Below are 26,141 nucleotides of genomic sequence, written 5' to 3' on the forward strand. Positions count from 1 at the left end.
GAGGGGTGGCTCCCCTGGGCGCACAGGCCACCTGTGGGCCGTATTGGTAACAGAAGGTCCATGACCAGCGCTGTGGAAGGTTCGAGGCCACCGTCTCTACTGCCCACGCAGACCGGTCACCATGCAAAGGCAGGGCGGGGCCGGGTGGACGAGGACAGCCGGGGCAGCCTGTCTAGCCCGAGGGCATCCGCGCACCCCACCACTGTCCGCTCCACACCCCCCTTGGCGCCTGGGCTTTCAGCTAAGGGAGCAAAGCCACACGGAGACCCCCACTTGGTCAGGTTGCGTGTGTGAACATTTCACTCAGCTGAGGCGACACAAATTTGAGACACCAAACGCACGTGTGAAGTAGGGCCTGGCCTCCAGACCCGGCAGAGCTCCGCCGGCTCGCAGTGCGGGGGCTGTGGTCAGGCCCGGACGGCAACTGCAAACCGGCAGGGGCGGGGCACACGAGGCGGCACTTCAGGGAAAGGTCGCCGATCATTGCCACGCTGGCCCTGGCTACACGGACAGCGCCCACCTGCGGCCGCCCCTGGCCACCCGCCTGCCCACCCGCAGCCCTCGCAGCTCAGCCCCAAGCCCCCACCTCAGTGCCCGCACAGACCGAGGCGGCCTGGCTTCCGGGTGGTGCCTCCGAGTAAGGGCCGGGATGTGTGCGTGTGTGCGCGAGGGAGAATCTGAGCTCACAGGCGACCGTGGACGCTTTTCAGAAAAGGACCTTATCTAGAGTGAGTGCAAATGTGTGTGAGCTTGGGCGTGAGTGCACATGTATGTGTTGGGTGGATGACTGTGTGTGCAAGTGCATGGGGGTGTGTTTGAGTGTGACTGCATGTGAGTGTGGGAGCGTGTGTGTGAGTGTGTGTGTAGGTGAGGTGACTGTGTGGGGGGGGTGTGGGGGTGACTGCATGTGAGTATGGATGTGTGGGCATGAGTTGTGACCGTGCATGTGAGGGGGCAGGGGGTGAGTGTGTGTGCATGGGTGTGTGGGGAGTATACCCACATATGCACCCTTCCCAGAAAAGAAACTGAGGTGATGAGGGTGAGCCAGGGCCCCTATTCACCCTGGCAGGGCCTGGGGTCGCCCTCCATCACATGCGGGTCCCCGCATCCTGGGGTCTTGCCCAGCCCCTTCCTCTGCCGGCTCTGAGCCAGCTGCCAGCTGTCCCAGGTCTGGGACCTCAGTCTCCTAGAGACCTCACTGTAGGCTCCCCATTTCCTCAGGACCCCTCCATCCTGGGAGCAGGTGGGCGGGGACCAAGCAGCCCAGGTCCCCACGCCCAGGCACCATCCTGAGCTCAGGATAACAGCAGCCGCTAAGGAGGCACTGACAGATGCCCTCCAGGGTCAGGGACACAGTGAGGTGTCACTTGTTCTGTGCAGCCAGGCCTGAGCTGAGAAGGGCCTTGCTTGCCCCCCCCACCGCCCAGGGCCGGGTGGGAGACCTGAAGGTGTTTATAGATGCCCGCAGAGGCACCTCGCCCCGCCACGGCCTCCCAAAGGGGCAGATTGGATTCAACGAGGCAGCGCTCCCCCCGCAGCCGTGAGACGGCCTCGCCGTGCAGACGACCGGGAAGGCGGCGTGGCTGATATAAATAGATACTGTGACTAGAGAACACGACCCTCTCAGGGCCCAGGCCCCCAGCTAGTAGCAAGTGTCATCAGGGCGGTGGGGATGGGTGGTGAGCAGGACACATGCTGAACTCGTCATTGCCACCGGGGCTGCATTGAGGACGCAAATTGTCGGGCAGGGAGAGACCCACGTGGGGTGGAGGGTGGGGGTGGGGGGCTCCTCCCACTGCTGCAGAAACGGGAGGAGAAAGAAAGCCTGCTGATTCGCTGACAGCAGCTCGCAGGCCATCTGGGAGATGGCCGAGAGACTCAGTCCCCTGGGCCTCTGGGTCCTGGGGCTCAGCGCTGCCTGGCACTCCCCTCCCCAGCACTCCTCTCTAACAGAGCCCGGCACTAGCTCTTCATCTCAGTTTGGGGAGGGTCTACTTTTCCCTAACAGAGACCCAGCCCCTCTCTGCAGGGCCCTGCTGGGCCTTCCCTCCCACCCTCGCCTCAAGCCACCCCCAAACAGTGACCGCACGCACCAGGAGCCTGGAGTCCCCAGCTGAGAACTCCTGCATGGGCCGGTCACCTGAGGCCCCTGTCTCCTGGGTGTGAGGCACAGGACCTGGGACAGAAAGAGGGGATGGGGGAACTGGGAACACTTTAAACTTCAGGACACGGGCCATCAGTGGGGTGGTCAGGGTTACCCCTTACACCTGGAGCAGCGTCACAGGAGTGGTCAGAAAGGGAGACTGGGGGTCTGGGGCCAGCCGGCACAGCAGCCGACACGGCTGCGTGACCTTGCCTACGGGAGCGGTTCGGAAGACCTTGGCCCCCACGGCACAAACACTCAGGGAGGAGGGTGCAAGCAGCGGCCCCCCATTTCCCAAAGGGGGTTGTGGCCTGTCCGTGCTGCACAGGGGCCCCAGGGCACCACAGGTCCTCGTCAGTTCATGCTGGCGACCAGAGGCCAGCTGTGTGCACACACACATGTATGTGTGTGCACATGTATGTGCGTGCATAAGCACACACATACAGATGTGCACACATGCATACTCTCACACATGCACAATGTGCAACAGGTGCAAATTCATGCACATGCCACACAGGTGTGCACACTTGTGTGCAAGAATGACGTGCACACGTCTGTGTGTGTGCGCGTGTGGGTGCATGCATGTGCCTACAGGTGTGCGTGTTCTCACCTGAGTGCACACACACCTACACGCTTGCACTGGCTCGCACACACAATTACACGCATGCACACATACCCACTCGCACACGAGCGCCGGAGCTCCGATCCCCGGGGTCAGAGGCGCCCCGGGCCCCGCCCCCCGCCAGGGTTTCCCGGTAATTTCATAGCGTGTCTGTCTGCTCTCTGCTGGTCTTGTAGGTGAGGTCTGCCACAAGTCCTACACGCAGTTCTCCAACCTGTGCCGCCACAAGCGGATGCACGCGGACTGCCGCACACAGATCAAGTGCAAGGACTGCGGGCAGATGTTCAGCACTACCTCCTCCCTCAACAAGCACCGGCGCTTCTGCGAGGGCAAGAACCATTACACGCCGGGCGGCATCTTCTCCCCGGGCCTGCCCTTGACCCCCAGCCCCCTGATGGACAAGGCGAAGCCGCCCCCCAACCTCAACCACGCCGGCCTGGGCTTCGGCGAGTACTTCCCCTCCAGGCCGCACCCAGGCAGCCTGCCCTTCTCCGCGGCCCCGCCGGCCTTTCCCGCGCTCACTCCCGGCTTCCCCGGCATCTTCCCGCCGTCCCTGTACCCCCGACCACCTCTGCTACCTCCCTCACCGTTGCTCAAGAGTCCCCTGAACCACACCCAGGACGCCAAGCTCCCTAGTCCCCTGGGGAATCCGGCCCTGCCCCTGGTCTCCGCCGTGGGCAGCGGCGGACAGGGCACTGCAGCCACCCTGGGGCCCGAGGACAAGTTTGAGAGCCGCCTGGAGGATGCGTACCCCGAGAAGCTCACGACTCGGGGCAGCGACCTGTCGGACGGCAGTGACTTCGAGGACGTCAACACCACGACCGGGACAGACCTGGACTCGACCTCGGGCTCAGGCTCAGACCTGGACAGCGACGTGGAGAGCGACCATGACAAGGCCAAGGTCAAGAGCAAGGCAACTGAGGGCAAGCCCGACGTCGGGGGAGGCGCGGCGCCCCCAGGAGCCCCCAACAGCGTGGGCGAGGTGCCTGTGTTCTACACCCAGCACTCCTTCTTCCCGCCACCTGACGAGCAGCTGCTGGCCGCGTCCGGTGCGGCCGGCGACTCCATCAAGGCCATCGCCTCCATCGCGGAGAAGTACTTCGGGCCGGGCCTCATGGGAGTGCAGGAGAAGCGCCTGGGCGCGCTGCCCTACCCCTCGGTGTTCCCGTTCCAGTTCCTGCCCGACTTCCCCCACGCCCTCTACCCTCTCGCAGACCGCACCCTCGCCCACAGCCTGCTGGTCAAGGCCGAGCCAAAGTCGCCCCGGGACGCCCTCAAGGGGGGCGGCCCCAGTGCCGAGTCCCCCTTCGACCTCACCACCAAACCCAAAGAGGCGAAGCCCCTCCTGCCGGTGCCCACGGCTGCACTGGCGCCGGGCGAGGAGCAGCCGCTGGACCTGAGCATCGGCAGCCGCGTCCGCGCCAGCCAGAGCGGCAGCGGGCGCGAGCCCCGTAAGAACCACGTCTATGGGGAGCGCAAGCTGGGGGCCGGCGAGGGGCTGCCCAAGGCCTGCCCCGCACAGCTGCCCCAGCAGCCCCCCCTGCACTACGCCAAGCCATCGCCCTTCTTCATGGACCCCATCTACAGGTATCCACACGCCCTGCCCTCCCTGTGCTCCCGGGGGCCAGGCGGCCATCCCTCTGCCTTGTCTGGGTCGGGAGCCGCCGGAGCTCAGGTGGTCTGTGCCAGAGCCCACACCCGGAGTTCCTGGGCTGGGTGCCTGGCTGGGTCTCCTGGACACGCGTGGTTCCCTTTTGCCGGCAGCCAGTGGGCTACCCACTGGGCTGACTGAGCCCCTCCCGAGCCACCCCCTGGCCCCACCCTGGGCCCCTTTCTGTCTCCAATGGTCAACTCTGGACCAACTCTGCCTCCCACAAAACCTGGACTCTCGCTGTTTCCTCTGCTCCTAGCCTCTCTTCCCTCTTCAGAGCCACAGCCGGCTGCTCCTAGTGGCCCAGGGAAGTCAGAAAAGGAGCCCCCTGTCCCCACAGGGGAGAAGGAAGAGGGAGGAGGAAGGAGGAAGCTTTGGAGGACTTGCAGAAAGTCAGTGTCCCTTTCCTTGGGCAGCCTGCCCCGCGAGGAGCCAGCTTAACCCCCGTGCCGGCTTTCTGGGCTTTGATCAGTGGGTTTGCTGGGTGGGAGGGGGCTGACCCCCGCCCCGCAGTGTCCGGGGAGCTGGCCGGCTGAGCCCTGAGGAGCAGGCTGCGCCTGTGGGCAGCTGGGGAGGGAGCCTGCAGTGTGGGCAGCAGGTGGACACAGGCCCCACCCATGTGCAGAGGCCCGTGTTCCCACATGTGTGCACACACGCACTGGCGGTCCAGGAGCAAGCAAGCATGTGGCCGCCTGAGGGCCGGCCAGGGCCCCAGACGGGTGTGCTGGTGAGGCCACAGCTGCTGAGGGACATGTGGTAGCAAGGAGACCGGTCAGGCAGAGGTGCCGGTGAGGGGATGGTGGGCGAGGACCCCGCTTGGTCCAGCAGCGTGCCCACCTAGGCCAGGTCCTCCTTTGCCAGCCTGGTGGGCCACCACGTGACAGAGATCAGCAAAACGGCAGAAGAGATGGAGACACACCGTGCCCCCCTCCTCCCGGGCGGGTCCCCTTCCTCCCGGCCCTGCAGGGTCCCTGTGGGAGGCTGAGACGGACACCAGGGTCCTGCTCCGGCTGGGGCCTTGGTCTAGCCCTCTGAGCCGGTTTCCACAGCCCTCGCGGGGTGACATCATTCCTTCGGGAGCCCAGCCATCCCAGAGCGCATCCTGAGGCTCCCTCCCCCTCTGCCAGGACCAGGCTGGGGTCTCATGGAGTCACCTGCGAGGGGTCCTGCCCCTGGGGCTCCCAGGCCAGCTCTGCAGTCCCCTGGCACTCAGCCCCTCTCCCGTGACTGTCCCCTGTCCTGCTGCAGTCAGTGTCCCAGCCGGTCCCCTGGAGGGCAGAGTCACATGTAATATCGATGTGAGGGTGGCACCAAGCGAGGTCCCCGCAGGAGCAAAGCAGGAGCCACCGGGCCGGGGCAGGCTCCAAGGGGCTACGTCTGCGTGGGGAGGGGGCTGGTCTCCCCCAGGCTGAGGCTGAATCCCACTCCCACAGGGAGGCTGGGACAGGCAAGGCTGGAAGCTATGAGAGGACTTCAGGTGGGGTTGGGGGGAGGACCTCTGGACGCGCCCTGGCCACCTCCACTTATCCTGTGACTAACAAAGTTGTCACTGGCATTTGGCCACAAGTTTTTGGGTAGGACCCTGCCTGGCTTCATGGGGAGGCCCTGGTGACTTCCCCAGTCCGGCAGAGAGCCTCATGCCAAGGGCCAGAGGGACAAGGAAGTCGGGGTGTCAGCGGCAGCTTCCCCTGTGCTGCACATGCGGCGGTGACAAGCCAGGGACCGTGGCAGGGCCGACCCGGGCAGGGCTGGTGCGCTGGGGGCACAGGAAGGGTCCCAGGCTCTGGTATTTGGCATTCACACATGCCCGGCGCCCACAGCTGGCGTGGGTGGGGCGACAGGAGGGAGACTCGGAGGGGCCCAGAGCTGGGCATAGAGAGGGCAGGGAGTGGAGTGCAAGCTCCTCAGGCAGCAGACTGGGGGCTCATGGAGGTGGTGGGCTGGCCAGGTCACGGATGTCCCCGGGCTGTTGGATGAGACAGTAATCTGGGGGCCATGGACGCAGGTCCACCGTGATGAGGCCCCCACCTCACAACCGTTGGGGCCAGGCAGGAGCCCGGCGGAGCTGCTGGGGGTGTACGTAACCCTCTGTGTTGCTGTCCAGCAGGGTGGAGAAGCGGAAGGTGCCCGACCCCGTGGGAGTCCTGAAGGAGAAGTTCCTGCGGCCGCCCCCTCTGCTTTTCCACCCCCAGGTGAGACCCATGCGCGGGGCTGGGCTCCAGGGGAGGCGCACCTTCCCTGACTACCCATCAGATGCCCAGGGTCCTCCCCCTGCAGACTCGACACGTCACCGGCCAGGATGAGTGGGGAGGGAGGATGGTCCTCTGGGCGGGCAGCACTGTGGGGCCCTTGGAAGCAGCCCACGGGGCCAGCGCCCCTGACTCGGGCTGTAGGAGGGCAATGACCCTCAGCGGGAGGTGGGCAGACCTCCAAGGGAGTAAATCCAAGAATTTTGTAGGAGGAAAGATAGCAGACACAGCAGGGGGTGTAGAGTGGGCAGGCCTTTCTGGGGTGCACAGGCCTTGGGGATGCTTGGGTGGACAGACCAGGAAAGGGCGGCCTATGTGTGAAGAGGGGGCAGAGCAGGCCTGAGGAGGCAGGACAGGAGACAAGCAGAGGGTCCCAGGAGGTGGGGGCAGGAGGGGTGCCCTCCCTGGCGGCTGGAGAGGGTGGCGAGGCCACACACCAGACTGAAGCTTGGATCTGGGCAGGGGAACACCCACATGTGCCCACCCTGCCAGGCCTGCAGGGGGCAGGCACAGAGAGGCCGCAGGGCTGGGCGGAGTCTCCCAGCTCCCTGCCCGTGTGCCTGCTGGTCCCACTGTGTGGGGCCCAGACCCCCAGAGCCACAGGCCCCTTCCCCCAGCCCGGAGGGTCCCGGTGACTGAATTGTGGTGCAGGCCGGACCCGGACCCCAGACCCCAGATAGGGCATTGTTCTCCGTCTGGGAGCCTCTGCCTTGGACAAACGGCCCAGGCTGTGAAACCCTCGCCCCGCCTGGGTTCACAGCTAAACTTAGAGCCTCCCATTGTTTGGCCGGGGCCAAGGAGGTCGGTTAATAACTTCCCCCGATTTTCTTCGGAATGGGCTGGAAAAAGCTGACAAGCCAGCCAGGCACATCCTGTGTTTGTGTCTGCGGGAGGGCTGGGCCGGGGACCTCTGATCGGGTGGCTCAGGCGGGGCGGGCTGGGCCCACCATGGCCCCGCAGCGCCCACCCAGGCCTGAGGAAGAGGCGCCTGGCGGGGGGCCATCGTCCCTCCTGTCCGCTGGGCCTGCCACCCTGCTGCCCGCCCGCGGGCCAGAGCTGGGTGGTGGAGGGACGAGAGATGCCCAGGAAGCCACCTGACTACGTGGCCTGAGCCAGATAACCAATGCTTCACAAAGGGCGGGGCCAGCCTGCACTGGTCAGATCCAGGCAGGCCTTCTGTTTCTGAGGCCCGACGTGCAGGTGGGCCGCCCCCAGGGTGCAGGACGAGGAGGTCCTGCCAGGCCGTGGCCCCTCCCCACCTCTGGGGGTCCTGGGGAGGCTGGGTCGTGGAGCATTCCAGAGCCTTCCGAGGAAGACTGTGGCTCAAACCAAGACCCACAGCGGGCGGGCAGCAGTCTGAGTCCCAGGGGCCCCATACCCCATGCTGGGCCCATGGGAGGCGGGACAGCCCCTGAGGGCGCAGCTCCCGTCTGTCCATCGGGGAGCACAGGAGGGCAGCCTAGAGCCTTGTGTCCCCACCCCACAAGGGTGGCAAAGCCCAAGCCTCGCCACAGAGCTGGCAGAGCTGGCAGCCCAGAGCGGGGTCACAGGTGGCCTGGGCCATAATGGGCAGGTGCCATTGCCTATCCACGAGCCCCTTCCTGAGTGTTTTTATTGTAACCAGTTGGTTGCTCCCACCTCACACCGTGAGGGGCTCCGGCTGTAACAGAAGCCCTTCCCATTCAGGCCCCGCCCAGCCTCCCGTAGGGCCCAGCTCACAGTGGGCACTCTTGGGGCAGCCCCTCCACCCGGGGGAGGCACTGCCAAGGTCTCCGCGGCCCCATCCTCCCCGCCCCTCTCCTGTCCCCAAGCCCCCAGGACTCAGGGGGCAGGCACAGTCTGATGGTAACTCTGCCCCCCACGTGGGAATGACCAAGGCCACACTCCCTTCTTCCTCACAGGCCCTTGGCCTCTGCAAGGAGCAGAGAGGCAGCTCCCTTTGGCCACAGCACTGTGTCCTGTGCCTTGTGACACTGGCACTGCCACCTCCCCCATTCAGTTGGTGGGGTCTGGTCTCAGGCTGTTGAATTCTAGTAGTTTGCCTGCAATTATGACCTGCTGCCACCAGGTGGTGGTGCCTCAGGCAGTGATCCGTGTTAAAACCTGAGATTCAGGTAGCTGTCTCAATTTTCCAAGGCTCAAAACAAAACAAAACAAAATAGATATAATTTTGTCCTTAGCCCAAAGTAGACATGGAGGAGGGCTGGCCAGGGGTGGGGTCAAGGCAGCAGGGCCCAACAGGAGGGGATGTGGACTGACAAGGGCCCACCTCACTGTGTCCCCGGCACCAGGAGAGGGGCTGGTGCTGAAGGCCGGTTCCAGCTCCCACAGGCTGGACCCTGGACTGCCCCGGGGGTCCCGGGGAGGACGAGCCTGCCCAGGGGCCGAGAAGACGCCAGGGTATCTGGTTCCAGTGACGGCCTCAGGGCCCACGCAGCCTTCCTGGCCTGGCCCGGCCTGGCCCACAAATGTGCTGCCACAGAGGACCCCCCCTGGATGCCTGGGGGGGCCTCACTCTTCAAGAGAAAGGGTGGCTCAGGGGGGTCCCCCTGCTTCTCCCATTCTCACGCCAGCAGATGTCAGCCATCGAGACGATGACGGAGAAGCTAGAGAGCTTCGCGGCCATGAAGGTGGACTCTGGGGGCGCCCTGCAGCCCCTCCCCCACCACCCCTTCAACTTCCGATCCCCGCCCCCGACGCTGTCGGACCCCATCCTCAGGAAGGGCAAGGAGAGGTACACCTGCAGGTGAGACTCGGGGAGCCCGGGGGGCTGGTGGGTGGCCCTGGTGACACAGGCAGCCCGTGACCCTGCCCTTCCGGGAGACTCAGGCACCACACACGGCACAGTAGTGACAAATGGTCCAGACCCCGAAACATGTGTGTTGGGGGTAGACCTCCCCCCACCTCCATGGAGCTATGTTCCTGTGAGCGCAGGAAATGCCGCCTCAGCCTGGCCAGCCGGCTTGAGGCCAGGGCACACTGGTCAGTGTGTAACTGCAGCACTGGGCGGGGACAGAAATCTCAGCTTTGGGAAGAGACTGCTGTGTCTGTCCCCAGCTGCCCCTGCCCAGCTAAGTCAGTCCTAGCCGGTTCAGCACCCCTGGACCCTGGGGCGGAGATGATGCTGAGGAGGGACACAGCCTGATAGGGAACGAGTAGGACAGTCCCTTGCAAAGCTGAGCCGGGCCCGGGACAGGGGGGAGGGCAGGAGACACTGAAGTCCAGGGTGTGTCACCGGCCGCCTGCCCCAGGTGTAGGGCCTCGGGGATGAGCTGCCGCGCTGGCGGTGGGTGGGGGCTGTGCTGGCGCGGCTCTGCTTGATGGTCTTCCCCATTCCCGCCAGGTACTGTGGGAAGATCTTCCCCCGGTCCGCAAACCTCACAAGACACCTGAGGACGCACACCGGGGAGCAGCCATACAGGTAGGAGCCTGCCTGGCGTGGGGACGGGTGGTGAGGCTCCCGGCCTCGGTGAGGGCAGGCGGTGGGAGCCAGCACGCTGCTCCCTGTCACTCCCTGGGCCCCTCCTCCCCGCCCCCGCTGCCATCCTGTGCCCTGGGAAGTCACAAAGATTAGGCAGGAGGTGCCCAGCAGGCCTCTGGAAGGCTCCCACCTGCCCGCAGAGGATGAGGCCCAGAGCAGCCCTCCCCCTGCGCCAGGGTGTCCCCTGGGACAGGCACCCAGAACAGGGTTGGCCAGAAGCCAGGGTCCCAAAGGCAGCCTGTTGGAGAACCCTTGGCTGCTCCGCCATGGTGGCCGTGGCAAACCTAACCCCAGGCAGTGGACCAGGCAGTGCCTAAGGCAGGGTGGACGGAGGACAGGAACTCCGTGCAAATGCAGGTCCCAGCCCAGGCTTGGGGTGCCTGAGGGATTCGCTTGGCCCCCCTCGACAGCCCCAGACAGCAGCCATGTGTCTGCTCCCCGCCTTACTGGCAGTGCCGGGGCGGCAGTGGGGCCACACAGGGCATGGGTAGGGGGAGCCACCGCATTTCTTATTCACAACAAGGGGGCGCAGTCCCGTTTCCAAGACTCGGAACCTGAGGCTCAGACTCCCGAGACTGGCCAGGGTTTCCCACCCAGTGTTGCTCTAGCTTACCCGTCTGGCCCTGTTCCCATGGTCCCTGGGGTCTCCACGGGGCCCAGGAAGGGCTGAGGGTGGCCCCGGGCTTTCAGAAACCCTGCCGGGTAGGGGCCTGGCGGTTGGCACCTTAGACAACAGCCACAGGTGATGGCAGCCCAGAGGCGGGGGCGGGGTGGGGGGCACTGGTTTACATGCCAAGAAGTCATCCTGGGAGATGGCTGGAGAAGAGCAGGGTGGGAGGGGTGGCCGGCACAGGGGCCCCCCTCCCCGCAAACGTGAATGCCAACAAAGGCAAGCCCCAGAAAGCGGATTTGGTCCGCTCCCCGCCCGCCCTGCGTGTTTTCTGCAATGAGAGCCGACTTCTGGACAGTGTTCCAGGGACGAGCCCCCGGGGGTCCGGCGTGTTTATAGAAAAGTGTGATTATCATTGATTTCTTTTGTTCTCTCCAATCTGTGAGGCTCAGCCTACGTAAGGATGATTGCTTTGAGAGTGTGCTTTGCAAACCCTGACTCAGGCTCCAGGTCGCCCTGTGAGGGGGCCTCTGGGGTGTAACTCCCCTGTGACGTCACTGGGGGGCCCAGCCGACTTTGATCATTGGAAGGATTTAAGTTGGAAATGCGCACATTTTGTCTGCAGAAACCCACCAAAGAGGGGGACCCCCCACCCCCAGGAGGCTGATAGAAATGCCCGCCCACCGCCCGCCTGCGTGAGCAGCGCCCAGCCCGGGTCAGCACATGCGTGTGCCGCTGCGTGGGCGCCGGGGAGGCCAGCTAATGTCCCCCGCACAGGCAGGCTTCTCCGGGGCTACGCAGTCACCTGATGATCCAGCTTACCCTGGGCCACCTAAACTCACTCAGAAAGTGTCCCAAAGCCTGTCACTCCCTGGGAAGGAAAGACAGTTCAGTGTGACTAACACGCTTGCTGGAAGGGAGGTCGAATCTCAGGCCCGGCCTGGTGCCTGTGGTCGCAGGCTGCTCTGGGCCCGGAGTGACGCGGGGGGACAGCGAGCAGACAGAGCTCATTCTCACGGTGCTGGCGAACAGGGCGGGCAGAGGGGGGTGGAGGGGGATAACTGAATGAGGACTGAGGGGCGTCGCTGTCTCTATCGGTCCTGGCAGCCATGCTGGGGGGCCTTCGAGGGGGGAGGCATCCAGCGGGGCCTGGAGCCTACGTGGGCCAGCCTGCAGGCTCCTAGTGGGATGCCCACCCGGGACTCGCGCCTCTCCGTCTCCGCTCCGGCCCCTCCGTTTGCATTAAGTCAAACACCCGCACCAGGCCCGTGCCTGTCTGCTTCCTCTGTCCGTTTTATTTTTAGGGCTGGTGTCAAAAATCTCTCTGTCCCTTCCTTTGCTCTTACAATGACCAGCGGCAACCTCCCTGCGATGGTGTGTTCCCAGGGAGGACGCTGCCGGGGCCATTCGCCCTCCCCTGCCCCATGCGGTGTCCACCATGGCTGGCTCCCCTGGGGTGGCAGCAGCGGTGGTCCCAGCAGGGTCCCCTGCAAGCCCTCAGCCGCCCACCACCGTGGCCGGCCATCTGTGCTCCTGGTTGGCGCGCAGGAGCGCAGCGGTGTTACGGTGTTACGTTATACGGTGCGGCCATAAATTCCAGTCGCCACTTGTCAGCTTATTTACACTGCAAACCCCAGCTGCTCGCAGACTCCGCTCCCTCGAGCCCTGGCCCGCGCTCCCTAAATCTCAAACAGACTGGCCTGCCCGGGCCATTTATTTAGATTAGAACTCGGGAGGGCCGCCCAGGGCTCTCTGTGACCTGCCCTCCCCGACCCTTCCCGGCCCCGCTGAGGCTGGAGGGAGGGCTTCGCACTTGCCCTGCTCTCCAACCCACCGAGCACCAGCTCCCGCCAAGCCTGTCTCTCACCCAGAGGCCCGCTGCTCCCAGTTTGCTCAGCCGCCCTTAGGGGGCGCTGTTGGAAGGAGCAAGGAAAGGAACGCCGAGTGTGTGAGCGCAGTGCAGGTGGAGGGTGGGCACAGCTCAGCCAGCAATGCCTGTTGGGTGGGCAGGTGGTGAAGGTCCAGACCTGGGCTGGGGCCGGCTTGGCCTTGCCCTTGGTCCTTCCTGAGCGTCCCTCCGAGGTGCAGGGCCATAGTCTGGGAGCGTGATGTCATCAGACTATGAATAGAGAGGATAGTGTCCCTGGGGACGTGCTGATAACCAGAACCACCTGTGTGTGCCCATGCCCATGCACCGCACGTGTGCACTCACTCACACGGCACACACCCCATGTGTGCATGAGCCTGTGTGTGCACGTGTGTGCTAATGTGCTAGCCCGTGTACTTGTGTGCACATGTTTGAGGGCACGCACGCGCACACTAACACATGCACTAGGTGTGCACGCACCCACATGTGTACGTGCGCACGAGCACACGTGTGCTAACGTGTGTGTGCCACACACACGTGCATGTCGATGTGTGTGCTGTGTGCATGCCCACACTGCGCATCCCTGCGTGCAAACGTGTGTGTGCGCATGTGCATGCTAACATACACTGTGTGCACCCCTGTGCCCGTGCATATACACACATGTGTGTGACTCCAGCCGAGCACACAGAACAGCCGGGAGCATGGTAGTGGGTGCTCACGGGCTCTGCTAGGACTCCTGCCACCAGGAGGAGGCCCCCGGCGGCCACAGAGCCCGGGTTGCAGGCTCCTTCTGGGTCGGCCCTCCCTCGGGCTCGGCTCTCCCTGCTCCTGGCTTCTCCAGACTCTGGCTCTCGTTCCCCCTCTGCAGGGGGTCCTGAGAGTGGTCGGGCCCCGCCCTGCACAAGGGCCCCACACCTGCGGGGGCCCCCCCGTCACCTGGCAGGCCTCTCAGACCGTTCATCACGGCTGTTCGCTCAGATGAACTCGGGGTCTCAGGAGCGTGTTCTGACAGATGCGGCTGAAGCTCCAGCGGGAAGGAGTGTCTCCTAATCGTCCCGAGTGCATGGGGCAGGCTGGAGGCGGTGCCCGCCTAGACGGGCACACAGATGAACCGAGCCTCTGGGCTGGCCACCCCCACGCCACAGGGGACACTGTGGTCATTTGTGGTCCCTATAGAGGAAGCAGCCTGACAGGGGCAGGGCCAGGGAGCCGGTGGGTCTCCTGGAGCCTCTGGGGCCACCCCCACACCCTCACTAATGGATTGGCGCGCTGAGGCCCCCCGGAGATGGGTCAGCCCAGGGACCACTAAGACCCTGCTCCCCTCAGTCTCCCACACCAGGCGCATCTGTGCAGGGAGGACTGATGTAGGGAGCCTGCTAGGGTCCCTGCTTCCCTGGCCGGCCTGAGCATCTTTCCATGGTGAGATGCTGCCCCCTTGAGGCTGCTGGGAGCACGTCGCTCTCCAGGTGGACGTACGAGGCGGCCTGACAACAGGGAGGAAGAGACACTGGAGAGTTGGGGGGGGGGACACACATCCCACATGAACTGCCACCCGACTGCCCGCTGAGGGCACAGCCTCACCGTGACCCGCTTCGAGGTGGCAGGCCCAGCGGCGTCAGGACCCACTGGGGACACGGGGTCCTGCCCGGCCCGCGTGGGGCTTCTCTGAGGCCCCGGGTGTCTTTCAGGTGTAAGTACTGCGACCGGTCCTTCAGCATCTCCTCCAACCTGCAGCGGCACGTCCGCAACATCCACAACAAGGAGAAGCCCTTCAAGTGCCACCTGTGCAGCCGCTGCTTCGGGCAGCAGACCAACCTGGACCGGCACCTCAAGAAGCATGAGCATGAGCACGCGCCAGGTGGGGCGCGCCCCCGGGGCCCGGGCTGTCAGGCCGGGGCTCAGGAGCTGGCGGGGGTGGGGGGCCCGGAGAGCCTGGGATGATGGGAAGGGCGTGAGAGGGAGAGGGGCGGGGAGCAGTCCCGCTGAGGTTCCCCCTCTGACGCCCCGTCCACGCAGTGAGCCAGCATTCGGGGGTCCTCACGAACCACCTGGGGACCAGCGCCTCCTCCCCCACCTCCGAGTCGGACACCCACGCACTTTTAGACGAGAAGGAAGACTCCTATTTCTCTGAAATCAGAAACTTTATCGCCAACAGCGAGATGAACCAAGCATCAGCTCGAACAGACAAAAGGTAAGACACCCGTGCGGGGCTGCGGGGCTGTGAGGACGCTCAGCTTTGCAGCTTTGTGGCTGAGCCCAGAGCAGGCCCACCCACCCGGCACCTGCCCCCAGGCGCACCTGGACAGGGACCAGGGTCCCACCGCAGAAGACGAAGCCCCACGGGCTCCACAGCTGACAGCTATTCTACCCAGATCTGCTGCCTGGAAGCCAGGGGAGTGTCAGCAAGGGCGCCCCTCCCTGCCTCAGTTTCTCCATCTGGGCAGGGTGCCGATGCAGGTTTGCACCTAGAACAGCGCCAGGCACGCAGCCCTCGCGGCCGCGGGTGCGGCTCGGCCTTGACATTCGCACTATGCAGCCCAATGTCAGTGGGCAAGGGCTCCCGCCACGGCCCTGCCAGCCTCTGATACTCGAGGTTTGCAAACAAGAGTGGTGCCCCTTTAAACACATGCGTGTGCACACGCTCACACCAGCAGCTGCAGAAAAACGGCAGAATTCAGATGCCAGGAGGAGGAGGGCATGCCGCACCACCTCGGGTCACAGGGCTGCCGCCCCCTGGCAGGGCACACCAGGCCCCAGGACGGGTTCCCTTTGGGGAAAAGCTGGTACCAGACCAGGTGTCAGCCTCCAGGGCACCTGAGGGGTGCGAGCCCCTGATTCTGCAGAGGGGAAACTGAGGCCCAGAGGAGCGGGGTGCCTTGAGGCCCCCATGCTGGCCACGGGTGGGCTGCGGCCAAACAGCTCTCAGGGCCCAGGTCCCTCCCCATCTGCCTGCAGCAAGTGAGGAGAGTCCCTAGGAGACAGGGGTCCCGGGAGCCTGCTGCCCCTCCGAGTCACCGGTGCTCCTGGGGCGTCGGGGGGACGGGCACGGAGAAGGCAGCACACTCTGCAGCACCCCCTAGAGAGCCTTAGGGGTTCAGTCAGCGTGGGCTCCACCTTCAGAGAACGTCCCAGACAGGAGCGCCCAGGTGCCAGGTTACGTCCAAGCCCCAGCCCCCTGACTGGCACCCCGTGCCCAGGGCAAAGCCACACGGCAGGGATGTGCCCGCCCATCTTCTTCGGGTTGGGGCTGCCCATGGGGGTGGGCCCGGGGGCACCAGAAAGCTCCCCCTCCCTGAGCCTGGAGGCAGGCTGGCTGTCAGCCACGAGGAAGATGCTCCAGGAGGCCCACCAGGGCGGAGGGGACAGTGCCACCCTGCCACCTTTGCCCTCAGCGTTTCTGCCAGGGGAGGGACTGAGTGAGACTCAGACAGAGAAAGCTGCCCCAAGTCCTCTGGAGAGCTGGGCCCTGGGATGGCCTGTCCTGCCGAAGCCTCGTCCAGGGAGCCCGGGCACCTGGCAGGGGTGCCCCGCGTCACTTGTGGACACTGTGGGCACTGTGGTCTCGGTCGACTATGTCACAGACAGTATGCTACAGGGCTGGGGCCCTGGCAGCTCCGTCCCAGCCAGGGTCTCACTCAGTTCCCTTCCCTCGACCATTGGGGGCAGTTCAGGGACCGCCAGGCTTTCCAGCCTTGCAGCCCCTTAAACCCGAGGGCTAAAGCGTGTCCTTGCCAAACCCCTGTGGTGGAGTCCTGGCCCCCAGGACCTCAGAATGTGACCTAATTTGGGAAGATGTGGTCATACTTGGGCTGGGTGACCCTAATCCCATACGACTGGGTTCTTATAAGACAGGACATTTGGATGCAGACACGCACACAGGGAGAACACCACGTGAAGACAAAGCAGAGGTGGGCTGAGGGGTCTACAAGCCAGGGGACGCCCAGGAGGCCAGCAGCCACCAGGAGCTGGGGGCGGCCTGGGGCGGGTTCACCCTCCCGGCCTCAGAGGGCCCAGCCCTCTGACGCCCAGACCTTGGACTGCATCTCGGGAACTGGGAGCAAAGATCCCGCTGTCGAAGGCCCGGCCATGGTCTGTGTGCCGGCCACTCTGGGACACGCGTGCACCCCAGGCCGCTGTTTGGAGGCCTGAGCACGCATCCCGGGTCCACTCTGTCGGAAGCCGCTGGACCCCACAATCAGCCTGCCAGGCCCCCTCCCTGAGTGCCACCTGGCACAGGACTCCTACTGATGGGCTAGGCTTGTGGGGGGAGCACACAGAGATGAAGCGAGCAGGGCCCTGTCCCCAGGCGGGGGCTCACACCTGAAGCTGCTCGGGTTCGATTAAAGGACACAAGGCCACTTGCCAAACATCGTCCATGCCCCAGCACCCACAGCTGCCCCCCCGTTCATCTGCTCCTCTGCTCGGAGGGGTCATCGCAAGGACACAGGCTCCAAGAGGCCGAGACCCTCCCCAAGGTCACCCCGCGGACAGCCGGGGGGAGACAGGGCATTGGCCTCATCGCCTGCCGGTGGTGACGGCCACGAGCCCGGTGCCCAGTGCAGGGAACCTGTGACAGGGAGATATGCCGGGCCCGGCGCCTCCTGGAGGGCAGCTGCAAGGACAGTGTCCTTTCCCACTGAAAGACACGAAGTGAGGATGGGCGGGCCAAGGGCCCAGCGAGCAGGGCCCCCAGCCCAGTGCCCCTGCGCAAGGACAAGTCCTGGGCATTGGAGAGGGCGCCTGCCCTGCCGATGCCGAGGGAAGGCCCCGAGTCTCCCCTGACCACGGTGGGCGGACCCCCGTGGGCTGTGCAAGGTCCGGGAGGAACGAGATCTGGGGCTCGGACGAGAACCGGGGTTCCAGAGAGAGCTCGGCAAGCGTGTGGACACCTGCCCGAGCGGCCCTCACGCCCAGCCCGCCCACCACGGACGTGCTGATGAACGGCACTCGCGCCAGCGGCACTTTCTGAAGGACGCGGGGCGCCCACACCCGCCCGGCACACTTCCTCAGCCTTTTAATGACCAGGACCCAGAGCGGAGGGGTCTTGCCTGGGCTGCAGGGACCCTATGAGTCAAGGACCTGTCTCCCAGACAAGCCCGTGCTGGAGGGTCCGCAGCTGACAGCAGCCCGGCCCACCCTCGGCGGAGGAGCCCCAGGACCCAGGCCGTCCGGGTGCCGAGGCAGCTGCTTGCCCTGGGCTGTCCCCAGGGCCTTGAGTCCTGCAGGCTGGCCGGAGGAGCCGCACCCATTAGGGCTGGGCTGGCAGACCGCCCGGAGATGTCCCTTGTGCAGCGCCCAGCCGTGGCTTCAACCCAGGACCCCTTCCCTGCCCAGCTGGCCATGGCACCCCTGACACACTGACCCACGTGGCCTAGTGTCCGCTGCGGCATCAGAGCCCTGCCCACCCCCTGCCACATGCTTGGCCAGCCTCCTCCTCTCCCCGGATCCCTCGCCCCACAGGGACAGGCTGAGGCCGAGGGCAGGGACAGCCCAGGACCACAGCTTGGGGCTTTTGTGACCAGGAGGGCAGGCTGTCTTCGTGGGAGCTGGGAGGAGCCGACTGCAGCCGAGTCTCCGGCTTTTGGGGGCCCGTGGCCAACTCCTGCCCTGTCACTTCAGGCCAGAAGTCCAGGAGCTGGACGGCACCCCGCAGTGTCCAGGCCTAGCCAGCGGGAAGCCGGAGGACGGGGAGGAGGAGGAGGAAGAGGAGCTGGAGGAGGAGGATGACGACAGCCTGGCAGGGAAGTCCCAGGAGGACAATGTGTCCCCCACGCCCGAGCCCCAGGGCACCTACGAGGACGAGGAGGATGAGGAGCCACCCACCTCCCTGGCTGTGGGCTTCGACCACACCCGAAGGTGGGTGCCGGCCTCTGTGGGCCTTAGGCAGGGGCAGCGGAGTGTGCCGGGGCCCAGCCCGGGAGGGACCGGGGCGTCAGTGGGTCACTCAGGCTGAAACTGGCAGAGGACCAGCCATCCTCTCCGCCCTCAGGTGGTTCCGCCAGGGAGAGGCCCAGCCTGGGGCAGGGGCCAGGGCCCAGTCACTCACACCCTGCACACACCTGCATGTGTGTGTATGCATGCCCACACACGTGCACAGGCATGCACACACACATCTAGAACCCAGGAGCAGTGTGGGAGGGGAAGGCACGGGGCGAGCTGGCCCCAGACCCTCAGGTGGAGCCACGCTGCCCGTCAGCCTGGGGAGTGACCCCCAGCCTCCCGCAGGCCCAGGCACAAGGCTGAACCCCCACAGCTTTGGAAGCTGTGCCGGCCGGAGACTCACCCCCACATCCCGATGCTGGCCGCTGACCTCAGCAGCAGCAGCAGTGCCAGCTTTCCCAGAGCCCCTGGGGAGCCCCCTTGAGACAGCTATTCCCCCACCCCCGGGACAGGGGCCCTCAGGCCCCTCCAGAGCCACCCAGGGTCTTGGGGACCAAGGCCTCCCCTCTATTCTTGTGCCTGGGGATCCGGGCGCCCCGCCTGCTGCTTGTGACACTTGTGCTCATACTGACCCCCATGGTCCCGTGTCTGTCCATGTCCTGCATCCGTGTGGCTTCCGTCCTGGTGTCCACGTGTCTGTGTGTCTGTCTCCTTGTGCACGTGGCTCGTGGAGACGCTGTGGCATGCATGCAGGCACGGAGCCGGCCGAGGGGCGTCTGAGAGGAGGCCAAGGCCGGCCGGGCTGACCGCAGGCCCTCTCCCGGTCATTGGTGCAGGTGTGTTGAGCAGCAGCGAGCAGGCGGTCTGTTAGCTTTGGAGCCGGTGCCGACTTTTGGGAAGGGGCTGGACCTGCGCAGAGCAGCCGAGGAAGCGTTCGAAGTTAAAGGTGTCCTTAATTCCGCCTTAGACTCTGAGGCCCTAAAACAGACCCTGTACAGGCAGGCTAAGAACCAGGTAGGTGCCCGCAGAGCCTGCCCTGCCCACCCCACCAGGCGGGACGGCAGGGACAGCCTCTCCTTGCGTGCGGCCACCCCACGCCCACCTAGGGGGTGCACGGGGCCCACTGGCCCTCCGGTGCCCATTGCCGCAGCCACAGGGATGCCCCAGGGACCGCCACTTCCCTGCCAGCAAGAGTGGGGCAGGGAGAGGCTGAGAGCAGAGGGACATGAGCCAGAGCGCTCGGGGGCACGGAAGTCGCTGCCCTCTCGGCCCCAGAGGGAGGCCTGCACGTGCAGGTGTCCAGCATGAAGCTGCCTCGGCCTCCCGCTTTGATCTCGCCAGGGTGGCTGGTAGCCCAGGTTTCCCTGCAGGATGCCGCCCGGCAGGAAGGCACTGGTTTCGAGCTGGCAGTGTGACAGGGCCAGGCGGTGGCGAGCTGGGCCCCAGGGGCCCCTCGTCTGGTTCCCCAGTGCCGGCGGCCACAGGGCTCCGCCTCCCGGTCCTCTGTGGGCTTGGGGTGGCGGGTCGCAGGCAGCTCTCTGCAGCCCCCCCCCCCCCCGAGTCCCAGCCAAGCCGTCTGTGTGTCTGTCTTTGTCTTCTTACTAACTCTGTCCTGACTGTGAACTGGGGTAGGGCGAAGAGCGAGCTTTCCCCCAGCCCCGCCCGCTGCGGTGGCCCGGACCCTGGCGCCCCTCCGGCTGTCTGGGCCGCACTCTGGGCCGGGTGTGCAGTCCTCCCCGGAGCAGCTCTGCACGGTCCCATGGTTGTCCACCCTGGTGGCCTCAGGCAGAGACTGACCCTTGTGGATGGGGTCCCGGCAGTGACCACCAGCCATGCCCAGGGCCCCCCCAAAGCACACGCTTGCCCATACGTGTTTGCAGAGCACCAGGCAGAGAAACAGGGGGGTGGCAATGGGGGAGGTGAGCATGGGGCGAGCACCCTGAGGCCAAGGGAGCCCCTCGGCTGGGGCCGGGGCATCCTGGCTGCCCTCTGCTGTCCTCCTGTCTCCCTCCTCCAGGCTGGGCAGGGGGTGTCTGGCCTCTGGTCCAGGCCCCGGCACCTCGCTGTCCCCTCCCATCTGGGGCCTAGGTCTGAGCGGGCCAGGGGCAGCGGGAGGCTGGGGAGGGGCGAGGATGGAGCCGGCCTGGGGTCTGCAGAGGCCCCCCGCGCACCACTCACCTGTCTGTCCGTGTCCCTACCAGGCGTACACAATGATGTTGTCCCTTTCCGAGGACACGCCTCTCCGCGCCTCTGCCCAGAGTCCCCTGGACGCCTGGTTGAGCATCACGGGACCCGCACCCGAGTCCGGAGCCTTTAACCCCGTCAACCACCTCTGACCGACCGGGGGCCGGGGACAGAGTCCACTCGAGGAGCCCCGTGTCCCGACAGAACCCTCAGCTGTGGAAGGTGGAGGCCAGGCCTCGGGGACCAGTGCGGCCTGGGGCCGGGGAGCCCCCTCATCACCTGCGTTCGACCACTCCTGTCTGTCCCCCCGCACCTTGGTTTAACTCAACTTTTCCAGTGAAAACTGAGAAACCGGAAGTCCCCAAAGCGGTTGTCGAGGTCACATCTCTGAGAGTTGGTCTCGAGGACAACACGGTGCCCGGCGTGGGCGCTGCTCGCGGGAACGGCGTCGTGGCATCGACCTGGTGGGCAAGGGCATGATTTTTACCCCAAACTGAAGAGGGGCCACTTCCGGACACGGGGAGAGAAGGACAGGCGGCTGCGATCGCAAGAGGGAGGTGGCCCGAACAGTTTTCATAGTAAAAATTACAAGAATAACCCTTTTGGAGACCTTATTGACAACAGAATCTATTTAAGCATGTGGTTTTAAAAATAGACAGTATTTTTTAAAAAAAAGAAAAGAAAAAAGAAATCGAAAAAGGACTTGCAAATTGTTTTTTAAAAGTCATTTTTGCATCGCTTTGGAGTCTGTGCAAACCCAAGCCCGCCTGGGAGCCCGCCCTGTGCTGGGCGAGGTCTTTATCCTGCGGACAAGGGAGAAGTTTTCTATCCCCGACCCCGTGTGTGAAGCCAAGTGGTTCCAGTGGCCCCGACCAGCCTGGGGCGTGGGGCCGCTCCCGTGAGCCATTTCTGACTGTACCAAGGATTCTTAGAGACGGCGTCCTGGGCTGGCCGGAGGCTGGGACTGGGAGACATGCCTGACACTGTGTAACATGTGATGTGCGCCCATGGTCCCCAAGCAGCCCCTCCCAAGACCTCCCAATTCTATGGGAAGGTTGCAGAGGTGGGCCGGGCAGCTTATGTTCCTCCCCCGGGTCTGTCTTTGGCCGCCCCTGGGCCAGCCGCCCCCCACCCCATCGCTGCTCTTCAGAAAGCAGGGCCACCCCACTGGCCACACCCTGGTCTGCCGCCCCCGCCTCACCCATCCTGTCAGACAAGCAAGGGGAGGCGGCGGGCGCTCCCCACTACCCGAGCAGACCGCCGAGCTCCCCATGCGCCTGAGCCCTGGGACCCAGGACACGGCTGCCTCTCCCGCCCTCTGCGTGGGTTCTTGGCAGGTGGGACCCGGCTCACAACCGGAGGACGTCCAGACAGGACCGGGACACCCACTGCAGAGCACGAGGACAGCACAGCCCCTCGGGGACAGCGTCTCCCTCCCTGGGGGCCAGTCTGCTTCTCCACTCACGGGCTTTAAATTATTCCCATAGGGGCCAATCTCACATAATAATTTTTTCCCTGATGGAATTTACCTTAATCTGTATATAACTTGTAATTTTTTCTAATTCATTTCTTTTCTTATTTTATTTCTTCCTTAACAGTATTTTTGGCATTAGACATTCTTATTGTGAAGAAATAATGTTAATATAAGTATCCAGTGAAGGACCAAAACCGTGTAATAAGGTTTGTGTGTTGTGTGACCGAGAACCAGGGAGTGGGGCGGTTTTCAATGTGCCAAATATCCCGGCGTCCCTCCCGCGAACTCCGCCGTCGTAGCCGCCCGACTCCCAGACAATCACGTGTTCTGTTCAATCTGAGTTTTGGTTGTATCGCATTTAAGACAAGTGTTCTATTTATTTCTTTTATCGTTTGGCAGACAACAGAGTAACAGTGTCCCAACGAGAGAAAAAGCGCATCGCCCAAGTTGCCCTCACAAACGTGGGACTGTCTCCTGGGGGCTGTGTCCTCCGCTCTGGCCCCGGGGTGGCGGGAAGTGTCCCTGCCGAGGTGACGCCCCACATGCACGTCGCGCTGGCTCCGGGCCCAGGTCCTCTGTGTGGGCGGCGCTGGGGGTCCAGCCTCACCCTGGAGACCCCGATGGGGAGGCCCCTGCGGGTGCCCCAGCCTGCACGTCCCAGGGGAAGGGCTCACCTCCTTTCTCCAACCCACACGAGGGAGCCAGACTGAGACCCGCCCCGGCATCCCTCGCACACGTGTGCCGGCGGTGGTCCCCAGGGCTGCCGGGAAGAGCCAGCTGTGGCCTCTGCCACACAGATTTGCCGACAGGACCTCTCACGTGTCTGCATGAGCATCGGCGCCCATCCCTCAGCCGGAGCTGCCAGGCGTGGCTCTGAACACCCACCTTGCCCTTGTTCTCGGTGGGATCCCTTTGAAAAGTCAACCTCAGATCGAAATGACCCATCTCTGTAAACCCAAATTACATGATTTCTGCTAAAGAATAAGGTGTGTGCTTTCTTTTGCAATAGGGCTCCGTCTGAAATAGGCAGTTTGGGCGGGTGGCACCTGAGTGACCAGGGCTGCCCTTGCTGTCCACCCCTGGGTCTCTGTTGAGAGTCCCGTTCTGTCATTTCGGCCGACCTCCCAAGCACAAGCTCCTCCCCCCTCTTCCCCAGGTGCCCCACCGCACATTTCAAGGCCCACATGTTGTCCCCCTGAGAACGAGCCCAGGGCCAGGGCTGCAGCACTTGGCAGGTTTGAGGGCCCCTTCCGTGGACCCCCAATAGAATGCACTTACTCCCCTGCCTCGTGCGTCCGGGAGGCATTGCCCCAGAGTGCAGCGGGCCCCTTCCCGGTTCTCCTGGGCCCTGGGCTCAGCACCGGCCTGCTCACCCAGGCCCTGGTCTTTGATGCTGGTGCCAGCCTGTGCCAGGAGACCCCTGGGGCCCAGGAATCTGGCTGAGCCAGACAATCCTGAGATCCCAGCCTTGGCACCAATGCGTCAGGGTGGCCAGCTGGCTGGCTGGCTGAACACTGTTTTCCTGGGCTGTAACCCGGGGGTACCACGGCGCCAGGTCTGCCCGGGGCCAGGGCTCCTTGGTCCAGCCGCATCTGCTTCCCTCACTTGGACGGTTGACGCTCATCCCCAAGAGGAAATTGAGAAAGAGGCCCCCTCCCGCCTCCCTCCAACATCCCCCAGACCCCGGCCCCAAGCAGCGGGCACCCTCGCGCCGCTGCTCGAATTCCCAGGACCCCAGGTCAGGACGCGCGGGCTGCCGGCCCCTTGGCCAGCCAGACGCTTCATGAATGGGACCCAGCGGCCCCCGGTTCAAAGCCGGCGTGCGCGTTTCCGCAGCTGGCCCGGCAGCCTGGAGCGTGGACCTGTGGATGGGTGAGCCGAGAGCCCACCCAGCCATGTGGCCTCCCTGTGCAAGGCCAAGAGCACAGCCAGTCCGCCCAGGCCTGATGGCCCTCCAGCCCCATGGCCCCACAGCCCGGCCCCGGAAACTCGGGGCCCTTGGCCTCCTCCGTTCTCGCTGCTTCCTCAGGGAGCGTTCGCAGAGCACTTGCCCTAATACATATCACGAGCGTCAGCCCCCAAGCACTGGATTGTGGCCCCTGCCCCCACCCCCATCCCCCGCCCAAGTGACTGAAATCTACTGAGCTGTCTTCTCTGTGCTGTCCTGGGGGGGGGGGCGGGCAGCGCCACCCGCAGAGCACACCCCTGCACTGCTACCCGGGGACAGAGGGGGAGCTGGCACCTCCCCGTCCCCACGGGGGCCCGAGGACGCAGCTACTCCTGGTCAGAGGAGGCCAGCTGGGTATCGAAAGCCATGTAACTGTCTCCGTAGCCACGAGTGATACTGTGACTAAGACATTCTTGCGTTATTCCAAGGAGCGTTCCTTTTCTCCTTCCATTCCAGTTCTTTGGTCCTATTCCTTTCCGTCCCTGATTCGTAGTACCACTTCCGGGGGCGGGGAGGGGGGAGGAAGAAAGAAAAGAAAATGACAAGGCAGCTTGAGTTCCCAAATGTGCAATTTACGTGTGAAGAAGCGAAGCGGAAGGTTTCCTCCGGGAGCGGCAGCTGCGTGGCGCGGCCCTCGTCCAGACGAGGGAGCTGAGCCCCAAGCCAGGGCAGCTGCTGAGCCCCGAGGCCAGGGCAGCTGGGCACGCGCCTGGAGGAGCCCGCGCCTGGGAGCCGCGAAGTCCTTCGCCATGGTTACCTTACAGATTTGGTTGAGTTTGTTTTCGTTTTTTTCTTTGAGGACTGTATAGCGTTGAGAAAGAAATGTAAATGTCTGGTTTTCATAAAATGTTTTAAAGAAAAATCCGTTAAGAAGGAGGCTGGTGTTCGTCCCATGTCCCCGGATTGTAAATTGCTTCTGTTACCAGTAAACTGTGCATGGCTGGTGTTTAGCGGTCATTATCGTGTCTGGTCGTGACGTTTTTATGAAAAAGGAAATCCCGTAGATGCACTTATGAACTGTGTGAGTAGGGCCGAGGAGTCCTGAGCCACCAGCACGAGGACCACGCTGCCCTGGGCTCCCACGGACTCCGGGTGTGGCCGGCGGCGGCCGCGGCAAGGACGCTCCTGCCACTTTCGTTGGGACGCTGGAGAGAGAGAGGCAGAAGTACTTGTGTGGAGAACCGTCTTTCAGAGGAAGCCTAGGCGACGCTGATTTCGAGGCTAATGCTGTAGAATAGGACTGTATACCAAATGTAATCTTTCCGAGGCTACAATGAATTTATACATGAGATTGATATGCAATAAATCTGTGTGCTTTTCTAACCTCCGCGCCAGCGAGCTTCACTGAGGGAGAAAGGCCCCGGGCATCAGCAGCGGCGCCGGCCAGCGCCCAGGCTCACCGGCCTGGCCCGGGCCTCCCTGGTGACAGGTTCTCGTGCGGGGACGCCATCCTTCCAACAGCACCGCCAGGGCGGGGGGGCACCAAGTGCCTGGCCAGCCCTGCAGGGACAGCGGTGGCCTCCAGGCACAGTGGCCCTCAGACATGCCCTCCTTCAGGGGTGTCTCTCCCCAGACGTGGCTCCTTCCAGGTGTACCCGTGACCAGGCATTCCAGCCTCAGGTGTGTCTTCCCCCAGGTGTAGTGGCTGCCTTCTTGGTGACACAGTGTCCCTCCCAGAAGTGGTGGGAGAGCCCACCCCGTAAGGCTGGTCCTAAACCAGCCCCTTCCTGAGGGTGGACGTCCCCACCAGCCAGCCCTCCTCGCAGGCCCAGCCCCCTCACCCTGCCCCAAGCCAGGGCTAAGCCTACCCCACAGGTGATGGACAGACGGACAGACAGACAGAACAGGGCAGGACAGGGGGTGCGCACATGCCTGGGCTGCAGGGGGAGCAGACCCAGCCTGCCCAGGGCGTGCCTCCTCCTGAGTCCCCAGATGTTCCTTTGGAGACCCCCCACCTCCGCAGGAGCTCAGCCCCCCACCCGGAGTCTGCCCTGGCCGACAGGCTGGCTTGGTGAAACCACCTAAGGCAGAC

General features: G+C 64.3%; 1 protein-coding gene across 4 annotated transcripts in view; it reads left to right on the top strand.

Moving 5' to 3' along the window:
• Positions 1-24,260, top strand: part of PRDM16 (PR/SET domain 16) — a 281,781-nt gene extending 257,521 nt beyond the window's left edge. The window contains exons 9-17 of one of the 4 annotated variants that reach the window (XM_053920486.2): positions 2,942-4,352; positions 6,521-6,608; positions 9,242-9,411; positions 10,009-10,086; positions 14,312-14,481; positions 14,640-14,814; positions 18,243-18,479; positions 19,340-19,517; positions 20,705-24,260. In XM_053920486.2, the coding sequence (XP_053776461.1) occupies positions 2,942-4,352; positions 6,521-6,608; positions 9,242-9,411; positions 10,009-10,086; positions 14,312-14,481; positions 14,640-14,814; positions 18,243-18,479; positions 19,340-19,517; positions 20,705-20,839 (2,642 nt within the window). In that variant the 3' untranslated portion in view covers positions 20,840-24,260. Of the gene's footprint in view, positions 1-2,941; positions 4,353-6,520; positions 6,609-9,238; positions 9,412-10,008; positions 10,087-14,311; positions 14,482-14,639; positions 14,815-18,242; positions 18,480-19,339; positions 19,518-20,704 lie in introns of all 4 variants that reach the window. The other 3 variants (XM_053920484.2, XM_053920485.2, XM_071220826.1) reach the window with 3 other exon arrangements.
• Positions 24,261-26,141: the final 1,881 nt, after the last annotated feature.

This window comes from Desmodus rotundus, chromosome 3 (genome assembly GCF_022682495.2).
Source record: "Desmodus rotundus isolate HL8 chromosome 3, HLdesRot8A.1, whole genome shotgun sequence".
Lineage (NCBI taxonomy): Eukaryota > Metazoa > Chordata > Mammalia > Chiroptera > Phyllostomidae > Desmodus > Desmodus rotundus.